Here is a 14,652-nt window from a genome sequence, read left to right on the forward strand (position 1 = left end):
CCCCTGTGGCTTTGTTCCTTTCTTGTCTGTGTCCTCACTAGGAATTCTTTACTACATGACAAGGGAGATGGAGGGCAGATCATATTGGTGTTCCCTTCAAGAACAAACATCTCCATTGACGAGGTACCACATGAAACTCAGGCATCTTTTGTTTGCCTCTTTGCCATATCCCTTCTTAGACTGTGCTTCCTATGGGTGAAAAATAAGTATACCAATTAAATATTATTTATTTTAATAATTAATTTGTTGATGTTAATAGTGAACATTTATTTTTAGTGTGTTTTTTTTTTGCTTTATTGTATCTTTAATTTTTTCCTCTGTGACTTTGTCCCATCTCAGGTGTCATCAAGTTTTTATTTTTACTTTGTAAAAACAATAAGATTTTTAGTGAAGAGTTTCAAAAGCTTCCTACAGATTAATCATGTTCCCCTTTCAGGAAAAACCTTTTCTAAATTAAAAAAAAAAATCAGTATTTAATTTTACCTTTTTTCCCTAGAACAAATGGAAACTGTAAAATATATAAAATTCTATTTTTTGTAAGATTCATTAAACCTCATGTGCCTTAATAAGTACTTATTAACTAAGTGAATAGAGTGTATTATCTTTTTCAATATATAATTGTCAGAGGGCGATTTTTTGATGAGCATGAACTATTTCTAAACTTTCTTTTTTGGGGGATTTTAAGAGAAAATAAAACGCTACATTTCACATCAGATTTCCCACAACCCAGTCAGTATCTATACAACGTTTCCTGAATTTGTGTTTCTCACTATAATTTTGGTAATAGAAGTGATTTCTTCAGTAGAGCGGCACTACACATCAACTGCTTTGAGATGCAAAACACTCCCTTATGTAGTTTCCTTATAGTGTTCCTTCTCTTTCTGGGACACACAGCTCTGATTTTTCACTAATTAAAATATTCATCTCTGCTTGGGTGGAATTGGTACAAGCATCCTTTACCTCCCAACATATCCAACCCATCCTAATTAGTAGAGCTAGATCTAAAAGTTTCAGAGATAAGTGTAATCTTGACTCCTGTTGACTTCCAAAAATGTATGTTGTGTTATGCAACTGAATGTTTTTTTTTTTTATTTTTAAATTTACTTTCATTTTATTTCTAAGAGAGAGAGAGAGAGAAACAGGCAGACTGTCAGAAGAGATCTTTCTTTCTCCAGTGCACTCCTCAAATACCTGAGGTCGGGCCAGGCCAAAGCCAGGAGCCAGGCACTCAGTCTGATTTCCCATGTGGGTGATAGGAACCCTAGTACTTGAGCCATCGTCTACTGTCTCTCAGAGTGAGCATTAGCAATAAGCTAGAATTGGAAGCGGTAGTAGCCAGGACTTGAACCAGTCTTTCTGATATGGGTTGCAAGCTTCCCAACAGACAGCTTATCGATATGCTGTATGTCCATCGCAACTGAATGGTTTTGTGTTTATATATCAGTGTTCCTCATCTGTCAAGATGTTTTGGGACAATGAGTGTCTGTATTACTACTTCTACCTTCAGGCTTTTGTCTTCCATCCCACCCCACTCCACTGTTCTCCTAGTTAACCTTATCTCTCAATGTCCTAGGTACCAGGCCCCCTGATTCTGGCTGCCAACATTTTAGTTTGCTCTTAGTTTCCCTGGCATCAATAATTTGATTGTTACTGCTATCTTTTAGTTCTCTCTGAAGGTCCTTCAGCCACTCTCCATATCCTCTGAACATCCAGACATACCTGGAGAAACCGCTTGAGGAGCTGCCTGCCTGCCAGTCCTGATCTGTCACTATCCCTCTACTCGTATTTCAAGACAAGCCTTACTGAGCCACCTGCAATTCTTCAGAAATGCTGGAGGAATAATGCTCTGTGAATTCATACCTGTGGCTTGCTTTACATGAAATGCCCTTTACGTCTTCTCTGATTGTTTTTCTATTTCTCTCCATTGACATAAGTCCACAAGTGCAAAGTCTGTTGCATCCTCCTCCATTTTAAAGATTTATTTATTTATTTGAAAGTCAGAGTTACACAGAGAGAGGAGAGGCAGAGAGAAAGAGAGAGGTCTTCCATCCAATGGTTCACTCCCCTATTGGCTGCAGTGGCCAGAGCTGCTCCAATCTGAAGCCAGGGGCCTCCTCCAGGTCTCCCAGGTGGGTGCAGGTGCCCAAGGACCTGAGCCATCTTCTGCTTTTCCGGCCATAGCAGAGAGCTGGATCGGAAGAGGAGTAGCCAGGTCTCAAACCGGGCCCATATGGGATGCCGGCCCTTCAGGGCAGGGCGTTAACTCGCTGCACCACAGCACTGGCCCCCTCCTTCTCCATTTTAGTTGCTAACACAGCCATGATGAATGCTGCTGAATGATTGAGTGAGTGGGAACGAGAATGAATCAAATCCTCCGTACTGATTTTCTTGGTTATCTTGGTCCCAATTCAGATTGGCTGCTTTCTCTCTCTCCTCTCCTCCTCCTCTTCTCCTTTAACCATCCTTACAGCCCTCTGACTCAGGAGTCTGTCTGGACTTCAGTACAGTTCTGTTCTGGTCAGAACCATTAGTGGTTTACTGTTTCCTAGCAGCATCGTTTCATATCATGTCCACCCTCTGGTGGTCACTCTGCAGTCCCGTGTTTCTCCTGGCCGCTGCAGACCCCACACCAGCCTGTCCATTCTTTGGTCATGCTCTGTAGCACACTGCTCTGGGGTTGTTTCATCTATAACCTTGGAGAGGTGTTTCCTTGCTCCAGTCACTGCGAGTGAACTAACAGTCAAACGTCACCTGCCCCACCGTCACAATTAATTGCTCCTTCTCTAACTTTATTTACCATGTTAATGTTTTTCCTCCATTATGGGATGTATCCCCTCCTGCTTTTTATTACAGCTATTTGAATTTGCTTGATTTTTGCATATCTGTATCCTAATAGATTATAAACTCTTTGAGTTAAAAGCTGAATCAGTTCGATCTTGAAAGCCGAAGGCAAGCCAGCTCAATGCCTGGTGCTTGTGCAGTCAGTATGGATGCAGCATGTATGTTGTCTGAGGCAGACTTCACTTTGAATCCCTGCTATGCCACAAACCGCTGTGCGGTCTGGTTTCTTTCTCCCAGTTTTCAGCTTGTAATAGTAATTTGATGTTACTTAATTACAACATGCTCATGCAGATTAAATGAAATAATGTCTGCAAAACACATCAGTTGAAATAGCGGGCCAAGACAGAAATGCGGCCAGTGGTCATCATTTTCATTATTATTACTGCTGGTGCTGTCCTATACATATATGTACTCACCACTGGAGAAGTATATAGTTTGTGTCTTAGTATCAGTGAATTTCATTTAATTGTGTGGCTAATTTCTTACTGAATGTAACTGAAGCTAGCAATTACTCACATAGCCTTGCTGTCAAATTTAAGCCATTTTTTCTTACCATCTTACAATCTTTTATTATTACTTAATTTGCTATTGCAAAATTTGTTGGCGAAAAGGGTTGCTTGCTTCTCCAGTGTTTCCACCAATAGAGGGCCAAGTTACTAGCATTTGTGAAAAGGAAGAACAGAAGCTTTAAATGCTTTCTAATCCAGTCCTTTTTGTGCTGTTTTGCCATAGGGACCAGGGATTGGATTTAGGTAGGTTTCTAAGGTTAGGGAGACTGAAGCCTGTTGTGTGGTATTGGAGAAGTGCTAGGACATAGACTGCCCTGTCTTTGGCAGGGCAGTTTCTAACACATCCTCTTCTCTCACTTTGGTTAACTTTTCATGAAAATATGTTCTGTCACAGAACATTCAGAATGCATGGTTATTGTACCAACTAACTTGTTATGATTGAGGTCAACTACGAGGGAAGAGGACATCTAATTAGATTATGTTTTTATAAATTGTTGGACAGATACCGTCTAGATCATTCTTAAATACAATTAGGTGTTTGTGCTTAACCGTTAATGTTTCTCAGACCTGGCATTATAGGAAGATGATTCACTGTGAGGAAATGCCTAGTGTCCCTTTTCTTCTTTTTCTACTAAAATTATGATGTCATCAATGAAAGAAAAAAAATTCTTAAGTGCAACCACAAGTAAGTGACAAGAATGGATCGTACCTATTTAATACATAGATATCATCTTCTACACTGGTGAGACAAGATTAAGAAATAGCACTAGAAATTAACGTAGGACATAGACACTGGAGAAAATTGACATACTGCTAGAGAGCATGATACTGGAAAGAAGAGGGAATCAGTGTCACTTTAACCAACTAATGATGGTGGTGATAATAGATGTCGTTTAGTCAGTAAATTGTCAGTAATTGTGTGAACTAACTTACATTTATTAGTTCATGCAGTTTTCCTAGGGGTAGAATCCCATGAAATGTATATTGTTATGTTTATGTTCATTTTACAGGTGAATAAACTAGGGCTTTAACAGATAGTCCCACCCAGTGTCCCTAAACTTCTAAAAGACCTGGGACTTAAACTGAGGTCAGTTTAACCCATGGAGAGCCCTCTGACTGCCAGTGCTGTACTGGGAGGGCTTCACACTTACTTTCTGTAGTGGAGAGGATAGGGTGGCCAGGGAAGACTTCCTCTGTAGGAACACAGTAGCTCTTGGCCAAAGCAGAACCATCAACCACCCTGACTACTACTTCCAGTGAGGAGAATTTACAAATTGACAAGGGAAAATTCCTTGTAAATACCTTATGGTAGTGACACCATGATAAGCTTCATCAGAAAGGAGAGGAATATAGAGAATATGAAAAAGATACTATGTTTTTTAAAGCCAGTTTAAGTAGAGCTGCTCTAATCCAACTCCAGTGCATAGCAATTTTAAACTGCAGAGCCTAAGCAGAAGAGAGTAACAACATGGCTACAATTGCTCTTTGTACCTCTTGGTTCTGGATGCAGGAGAGATGCTTAGTAAATTTGACTATACAGACTGCAAGAGTCAATCCAGTAGCACAGAGGAGTGACACTGTCTTAACCAGTCCCTGAGCTTTTTCTACCAGATCCAGATCTTTTTTGAGTTCGACCTTTCAACAGTTTCATTTTTAGCCTATCCACTGGCCCCCCAGAGCCTACTGTTATTACTTTTACAGTTGGCATCCCATTGCATTTCTTCTCTATGATTTAGTAAAACAATTACTCAGTAAAGTACATGTACTCAAAGTAATAAATGACCTCATTGAGATAGTCCTATGCTACAAAATAAACAAGAAAGAAAAAAAAAAAACAAAACACACTTAATGTGAAAGTTATCCCTACATACTAAAATATAGCTCCCATAAGGAATCTTATATCTGTTCTTAGGGAGATAAAAGCAAATGTAGAAGCAAAGAAATAAGAACAGAGAAAAGAAAGTGCATATTTTTAAGAAGTTAATTCAAGCCAGTATCTGAAACATTTTATTGATTCTAAGACACACATTTTCACATCAGTGAAATAAGAATTCTTAAGTGATGGCCGCTTGCAAAGACTTTGCATCATGAAATGGTGGTGTTGTAGAATGTCCCATTTAAAACATGAGAGAGGTGGTAGCATGTCTGCTTGAACTGTGGGTCTCCCTCTGTACAATCTAAGAACTTTCTGCCGGATCGCATAGCTCAATGGGATCACCCACTGCCTCTGACCTGGTTTCCTAGTGTTGTCTCTCTTTTTTCACTCTGTTACAACCACATCAGTCTCCTTGTTCTTACTGTCCAAGTCAGGCATACTTCCACCCCTGGGTCATTGCCTTTGTTGGTTCTGCTGTCAGGAGTGTTTTTCCTACTGAGATTTCCATGGCTGTTGCCACTCTTCTTTAGAGCTTCATTCAAATGATGCTTTTTTGTTTAGACTTTTCCTGGCCACCTTGTTTACAATTGGAGTCTCCACATTCCCAGTTACCTGTTTCATTTTCCTTTTCATCATTTGTTACCAGCTGATAGCTTATATATTTTTTCTCTTATACATAGCTTGTCACTCCTTAGGAGAGTATAAACTCTGGTAAAAACAAAGAATTTTATTTTATTTTTTTCACTTCTGAATCTTCAGATCCTGGAAAAATACCATATACAAACAAAGTGCTTGGTGAATGTAGGCTGAATCTATGAATGATAGAAATGGATGTACATATATTCGTTGGTAAACACACAAATGCAGCCATAGGCCACAGATAAGAGAATACGTCTGTGAATTACATTCTTGAAGGTTGATGGGTGGTAGAAGAGTATAATATCGTAATAAGCCTGGCTAATGGAGCGTAGACTGGGTCAGGATCTTGAGATATAAACTTGCCTGTGTTCTGACTATCTGAGTGAACTTTGGTAAGCCAGTCCCTCCAGGACTGGTTCCATGGTCAGTTTGGCTGTTACAGCATGTCAGCTAATTGTGTGTTCTGCTAAAAACAGTTGAACAAGAGGGGCCAGGACTCGAAAGCTGCAGTGAATGAAATTGTATTTCTTGACAAATATTATCATCAGAACAGATAGTCCTCATGAGAGCATTAGTACAATAGCGTTTTGAGATAATCTGTAGCTTGATTTTCTTTGTTTCATCAACAGTGAAACTGAAGCTCAAGGTTTAAGAGGTTTAGCTGAGGTCAGGTGCTAATCAGTGGCAGACTTTAGAACTCAGGTCAACAGCCCTGACTGAATTCTGTTTTCTTTATACTTTTACTACTATGTACGCATGATAAAAAGTGATGATCTTTCCAAAATGTTATTCTTAAGCTGTGTTGATATAATGTGCAGCTGAAATTTGATGAATTCACCTAATGGCAAGAATGCAAAGGTTAATTTGTCTCTCTTTGTGAACCTAATTCAGCTTACAGAAGAGATTGGAAAACTTGAAGATAAAGTGGAATGTGCAAATAACGCCCTGAAAGCAGATTGGGAAAGATGGAAGCAGAATATGCAGAATGATATCCAGTCAGCATTTACAGATATGGCTGAGGAGAATATCCACTATTATGAACAGGTAATTAGAGATATGTGATATTGCTTCCTTTTTTTAAAAGTAACAATCTCTTACTTACCATCTGTCCTGTGTTGAAAGATTTCATTAAAGAGTGGAAGGTGCATTGCACAATGGCTAAGGCGTAGTAGGTGATACCGACATCCCATATGGGAGTGAGTGAGGTCAAGTCACGGCTCTGCTATCACTTTGCTGCACACAGCCTAATCTAGACATTATTCCTACAAGATCTATTTTATTTCATTTTTTAATTTTTTAATTTTTATTTATTTATTTTTATTTTTTGACAGGCAGAGTGGATAGTGAGAGAGAGAGACAGAGAGAAAGGTCTTCCTTTTGCCGTTGGTTCACCCTCCAATGGCCGCCGTGGCTGGCGCGCTGCGGCCAGTGCACCGCGCTGATCCGATGGCAGGAGCCAGGTGCTTCTCCTGATCTCCCATGCGGGTGCAGGGCCCAAGCACTTGGGCCATCCTCCACTGCCTTCTCTGGCCACAGCACAGAGCTGGACTGGAAGAGGAGCAACCGGGACAGAATCCGGTGCCCCGACCAGGACTAGAACCCGGTGTGCCGGCGCCGCAAGGCGGAGGATTAGCCTAGTGAGCCACGGCGCCAGCCACAAGATCTATTTTAAACATAGACCTTTAACCTTATCTCTGAGTTAATGAATATGTGAAATTTATACATTAAGGAAAGTATGTTTTATAATCTACAATGCTTATAGTTTAAAGATACTTTATTGTATACGGCCATAGCGGCCATTTGGGGAGTGAACCAACAGAAGGAAGACCTTTCTCTCTGTCTCTCTAACTCCGCCTATCAAAAAAAAAAAAAAGATACTTTATTGTATATTTTGAAAGATGGACTGATACTGATACTTTCTTTCATTTGACAAGAGTTAATTGAGTTCCTACTATAATTGGACATTGCTCAGTCCTTGGAAAGAACACAGCATCTGAAATAAACATAATCCCTTTCTCATGTAGTTACACTCATAAGAGGGAAACAATACTCACTTAAAACCAAATATTGTAATAAAGTGATATAAACTCCACACAGAAAGACACTGTGAGAAAGGTTCCTCAGAAGACATGCTTACGCTGAGACCTGAATGATTAAGAGTCCCCCAGATAAGATGTAAGAGATGCAGATTTCCAGGTAGGGAAGACTTATGTTCAAAAGCCTAGAAATGAGAGAGCAAGCTTAAATAACTAGGGTTATTGTTTGGAGAAAGGAGTGGTGAAGATATGCTAAGTTAAAATATTAGATTGAGGAGTGTTTTATGAATTTAATCTTCATTCATTGCAAGACAAGTGGGAGATACTGTGGATGTTTCAGCGTGCAAGTGATAATATTGGATTTGCCTTTTAGAATATGGGTCAGAGTGAAGCAAAAGTGGACCTAATGAGACTAGTTAGAGGTGTAGGGGCTATGTCGCAGCCACACAGGTGGAGGAGTGAATTGACTTAGGGGTTTCCTGGTAATGGGCTAAAGATGAATGACCAGGTCTAAGTGACTTTATTTTGTTTCAGTGTGTGAAATTAGTACATTTTCTATCTCTCCTTAATTTTTTATTCTGCATTAGCAACTTTAAGAGTCTGTGAGGAATTTCCTATAAATCTCAGATTTTGAATGACTTGAATTATTTCAGTTTGATGAAGCTTATTTATTAACATAAAGCTTTCTTGTGATTCAATTATTAAATCCATGGAAGTAAATTCACTTCTCTCACCTTTGAAATAAAATGTATATGTATCCATGTTTGGATTACAGAATTGTGACAATCAACTGAGATATTTTACAATAAAAATACCTTGAAAATATAAAATGCTATATATTGTACATGATTCTGATTATAATATATAAGTATAATAAGATATAAAAATCACATGACAAAGGCACATAATATATTTCCCTTTGAATGATAATTTTTATAAATTTTGCCTTAAAATTTTTAAGAGAAAATGTCCATTATAATCCCATAGAACTCTAAGTATAATTTTGGTTTTTGGCTATCATCTTCACATAGATTTTTATTCTTGTCATTCTGATAGACTGAATTAAATTGACACAAAACACCATTTTCTTAGTAACAGTTAAATTAATAAAACTGTGCTATATAGTAAATTGTGCAGTTTATATCAATGTGTTATGCTTTTAGCTTTCCTACAAGTGAATTACGTATCTAAATGTTACTAAAAATGCCTCTGTTGTGCTGCATCTTGGATGTATAAATTTAGAGGAATCGTTGGTTTTTAGTGAAGTTTCAAGACTACTTCAGTTTCAGTTATTAGTTGGTGTTTTTTCTGACTGAAAACTTTTCATTGATTTGGCACATTAGTCCCTTCAAACAAAATCAAGATTTGGAGTCTTTACATGTCCAGGGTTCTTAATCAGATAAAGACCAGGAGGCCCAAACAGCAACAGTCTATCTGTTGACTTCTGAATATCCCAGGTATACAGGGAAGTAAAATGTCTCAGAACTTCCCCATTCCTTTTTAGTTAAATTATGTTGTAATAGAAATACCTTTTTCATCAACATTTGCGTTGATGAATCTCCACAGGGTTTGTTTTTACCGTAATAAATGAAATAAGGTATGATCATTGGCCTTTGGATTTACTTGAAAGGGTCACAACTTGTTTACCAGTTACAATTTAAATATCAAAGTGAAGGGGAAGGCCGGCACCACAGCTCACTTGGCTAATCTTCTGCCTGCGGCACCGGTACCCTGGGTTCTAGTCCCAGTTGGGGCGCCGGATTCTGTCCCGGTTGCTCCTCTTCCAGTCCAGCTCTCTGCTGTGGCCCCGGAGTGCAGTGGAGGATGACCCAAGTGCTTGGGCCCTGCACCCGTGTGGGAGACCAGGAGGAAGCACCTGGCTCCTGGCTTCGGATCCGCGCGGCGCGGCGTGCTGCCCATAGTGGGGTGAACCAAAGGAAGACCTTTCTTTCTGTGTCTCTCTCTCACTGTCTAACTCTGCCTGTCAAAAAAAAAAAAAAAAAAGTGAAGGGGAAAATCAAATTATAATTGTGAAGTATGGGTCTGTGTTAGTGTTAGACTCTGGTTGTTATCATATTGAAATATTCTGCTTAGAAGTGTAAATTTATTGATAGGTGGCTCCAAGTACAGAATAAGTTTCAGCTAAACTTTGAATAGATAAAAGATGTTACTCTCCTTTTGCGTTTTGTTCTATAGCACCAGTAATCAAAAATAATTGTATTGAGTTGCTTTATTTTGTTATTTTTTATTTTACAATCCGAAGTTGGCATCAACTATGGTCTGATTTTAATTATTGATGTAAAGGGAACTCATATGTTTCATAGGTACAAATCTACAAAGATAAGTATACTTTCCTCCCTCCTACTCTCCCTCCCTCAAATCTCCTCCTTCCTTCCTTTCTTTTTCTTTAAGTTTTGCAAAATGATAGTTTCTTTTTTTAAAAAGATTTATTTATTTATTTTAAAGAGTTACACACACAGAGAGAGAGGAGAGAGAGAGAGAGATCTTCTATCCACTGGTTCACTCCCCCAATTGGCCGCAACAGCCAGAGCTACGCTGATCCAATGCCGGGAGCCAGGAGCTTCTTCTGGGTCTCCCACATGGGTGCAGGGGCCCAACGACTTGGACCATCTTCTGCTGCTTTCCCAGGCCATAGCAGAGAGCTGGATCAGAAGTGGAGCAGCCGGCACTTAAACCAGTGCTCATATGGGATGCTGGCACTGCAAGCGGTGGCTTTACTCGCTATGCCTCAGCATCAGCCCCAAAAGGATAGTTTCAACCCATTATAATCACAGGCTTAATGCAACACTAACCATAATATTCAACAAGTAAACACAGAAAGACCACTATTCCGAAGGAGTAGAAACAGAGGCTAAAACCAACAATCAAATCACAAGATGTCTGTTTCATTCCTACACATTTTTTTTATATTCTCTATTAACTACCACACATCAGAGAAAACATTATATTTGCCTTTTGGGGGCTGACTTATTTTACTATGCACAGTGATTTCCAGTTGCATCCATTTTGCTGCAAAAGACAGGATTTCATTCTTTTTAATGGCTGGATAGTATTCCATAGTACATAAATACAATGAGGAGAAGGACTTCCCTAAGCTTAGCTATAGCAAAGAAGAACTGTCATAACAGCATGTCAGTAACCTAGAGAGAAAGTACCCTTTTCAAAATCTTCGAGGTGAAAGCGAAGGATGGAACCGCAAGCCATCCTCAGCCATAGTTCTTAGGATTTAGTTAAATAGCTTACAAATTATGGAAAAGCTAGTTGTACTTTCAAAGTATCATAAGAGAAAATGAATTAAGAATGAGCAATTCTTTTTTAAAAAGATTTATTTATTTTTATTTCACAGAGAGAAAGAGAGAGAAAGAAAGAGAATTAGAGAGATATCTTCTATTCACTGGTCCACTCCCCACATAGCTACAATAGCCAGAGCTGGACCAGGCCAAAGCCAGGAATCAGGAGCTTCTTCCAGGTCTCCCATGTGGATGTGGGGCCCAAGCACTTGGGCCATCTTCTGCTGCTTTTTCCAGGTTCTTAGTGGGAAGCTATGTTGGAAATGGAGCAGCCAGCTCGAACCAGTGCCCATATGGGATGCCAGTGTCACAGGTAGAGGCTTTACTCTCTACGCCACAACACCAGGCCTAACAGCAAGCAATTCTAAAAGTGAAATGAATGAAGCAGATAACAAATCAGATATTATAACACCTTTGCACGATGGACTATGGAAACAAAGACAAAAGAAGGGGATATGGTTAATGATGAAAATCAGAAGTAAAGAAGGGTAAGAAGGGCACAATTCAGGAAGAAGTGAGGTTTTGGGGGAGAAAAAAAAGTGAAGAACTTCCAAACACTGTTAGCATTAAATGACAGAGTATGAGTAAGTAGCCTTTTCGGGAAGAAGAAAGTTAAGAATTAAAAAGTCATAATAAAATTAGAAAAACAAATTTCTAATGAAAACTCTGTAATAGAAATTGAGAAACCAGAGCCACCTCATTTTTCTTTTACTCCATCAAGGAGGATAAATGTATAAGTTGAAAGGGTTACAAATACAAACAGAAGATAACTGAAATCCAGCCTATTTTCTTAAGATATATTTGAAAGACAGAGTTAGAGAGAGAGAGAGAGAGAGAGAGAGAGAGAGAGAGCGTGCCCCAGAGAGATCTTCCATCCACTGGTTCACTCCCCAGATAGTTGCAACAGCCAAGTCTAGGCCAACTGAAAGCCAAAGCTGGGAGCCCAGAACCCCATTATGGTCTCCCACATCTGTTACAGAGACCCAAATACTTGGGCCAACTTCTGCTGCTTTCCCAGGCACATTAGCAGAGCACTGGATGGGAAACGGAGCAGCCAGAACTTAGTGCTCAAAAATGGGATGCCAGTGTCAAAGGTGGTAGGTTAACCAGCTGTGCCACAACACTGGCCCCCAAATCCAGCATACTTGAACAGATGATCAAATGAAAACTATTCATTTCCATAGAAAGAGTAGGCTGGTCTATATCCATCACTGTATGAAATGCCTGAGAATTCTTATGAAGTAAAGAGAGGTTTATTTAGTTCAAATTTTGGAAGTTCAGTGTCCAAATATAGACCTTGACTCTGGTTGAGGGACCCATGACAGATGGTAAAACATGTGCAGAGGACAGATTTTATGGGGAGCCAGGGAGCAGAGAGCAAGAGACTGGGTGGGACCAACATAAACTTTCATAACAACCTCTCACAAGAAGCGCCTTCCAAGGACACGCCACTCAAAAACCAAGGGACTATACTAGCCCCACTTCCTAAAGTTCCTACCACTTCCCAATAGCAGTGCTCCAGGGACCAAACAATTAACATAGGAACTTTTGGGCGATGCTCATCATCCAAATCATAGCAGCTGGATGTATTTTTCCAATGAATTGTGTCCAAGCTCTTCCTTTACCAACCTGAAGTCAGTGCTTACAAAGCAGCTGTTGAATCGGATAGGGAAGGACTGAAAGATCTTCACTCACCCAGAAGAAATTCAGGTCATATTTCTTTCCTAGGTGTATTAAAAGTAGTTCCAGTGATGGTTATTGAGGATTCCAGAACAATGACACCTATTTCCAAAGTAGTTAACCTCTTCTGTAAGTTCTGAATCACACCATACATAACCTTTAACAGTCTTTTTGGAGAGAGAAGGATAAAAATGGTGTAGGATTTACCCAGACATTTGTTTAATATAGTTTTGAGCCCAAGGCATAGCAGGTGGTGTTTTGAATTTTCTTAAAAAATGTTGTGACAGATGCATAACAGATGACCTATATTGAATCATTAAATTTGTTTTTATGTTGGCTATCTCTCGGCCTGAATGTGAGTGAAGAGGTACCTTTTGAAGTTAAACTCTGTTTCTTTCTAAAAGCAATCGACAGTTATCCAGGAAAGATATTTTTGAATCCTTACTAACGTACTTTTGTTTTTAAATCATGACTCCTGGTAGCTACTAAGGCCTAACCTAAACCCTAGGCCTGTGGAAGGCAGGTAGGTACCTTGATGCTGCTAAAACAGCTCTTCAGAAAAGAGCACACTGTGTCTGTGGACATATGTGAAGAATGTGTCAGAGCTACAGTGTACCCATAAGATTAAATAGAGTTTTATTATATGAAGGCTAGATTTCCTGCAAAGCAAGCAGACCAGCTTCAGAGTCTAAGCAGTTTAGAAATGTACTCAATCTAATAATTTTTATCCCAGTTAAAAAGAATTTTTCTATGGACCATCTAGTTCATTCAGAGTTGATGGGTCATCTAATTCATTTAGACTTGGCCATCTTCATCCAATGTAAAACATCAGCTTTTCATCTTCTTTAATGCAATTAAGTGCACTCTATTGAACATCTAGGAGGTTTTTCCTTGTGTTTGTTTTTGGTTATTGAATGATTAAGCTTCTCCTACATTTTACTACCAAACCATGGAAATTCTTTGTTTTCCCTCCTGCGAGTGATCAGTTCTTGTCCAGATAGAATCTAAGGGTACACCATAAAATGAAGCAGAGCACGGGAAATATGGAGTAACCTTATGTGAGTTTAGGATTTCAATACTTTTCGTTGTTACTATCTGATGGGAGCTTCACCATTGATCACAGATTGATAGTAATCAATGGAAATGTTTTTGAGCCATGATCAATGATGACCGGATCATCTATATTGGCTGGTTGTAAAGGTAGTGGGGCATAGGAGATGTTTTACTTTGGAGACAGATCAGGGATTTGTGTCAGTAAATAAGTAAGAATCCTAAGATAAACTCAAGGAAATCAACACTTAATATAGTTTGCAAAGAACTTTTTTAGATGGACTATTTTAGATCTCAGATGGTACCCTTGAGCAGGTCTTTTTGGTCCCAATTATTGTCTATTTGGGGACCTGGTTGATCTCCTGATCATTTACTTCTGCGGGTTTCACTTTGGCTACTCTTGAGTATGGGAACTTGGTAGCCGAGTGCCTTCCAACTGTATTTTACTGTTTCACTCTGTCAGAGAAAATGAGCCACGTTCCTTAGCTTTCTTATGTTTCTAAGAAGCTCTTTAAGAAAGAAACCTGTTTATCCTTAACTTCTCATGTCCCAATTTTACTTGCTCGCAGAAGCTATTTATGGACTATTTGTCTGAAACAGCTCTAGAAAATACTGAAGAAAAATGTGATAGGAATGCAATATTTCTGAAGCTCACTGGAGTTTAGGTGACCATGAACTCTGGAGAGTAAATTTCAATTTACTGGCTTGAA

General features: G+C 39.2%; 1 protein-coding gene across 3 annotated transcripts in view; it reads left to right on the forward strand.

Moving 5' to 3' along the window:
• SNX7 (sorting nexin 7) overlaps positions 1-14,652 on the forward strand; it is a 148,977-nt gene that overhangs the window by 78,092 nt on the left and 56,233 nt on the right. For all 3 annotated transcript variants that reach the window (XM_062191805.1, XM_062191803.1, XM_062191804.1), the window contains exon 8: positions 6,757-6,909. In XM_062191805.1, coding sequence (XP_062047789.1) covers positions 6,757-6,909 — 153 coding nt within the window. The remainder of the gene's footprint in view (positions 1-6,756; positions 6,910-14,652) is intronic.

The sequence above is a fragment of the Lepus europaeus genome, chromosome 5 (genome assembly GCF_033115175.1).
Source record: "Lepus europaeus isolate LE1 chromosome 5, mLepTim1.pri, whole genome shotgun sequence".
NCBI classification, from domain to species: domain Eukaryota; kingdom Metazoa; phylum Chordata; class Mammalia; order Lagomorpha; family Leporidae; genus Lepus; species Lepus europaeus.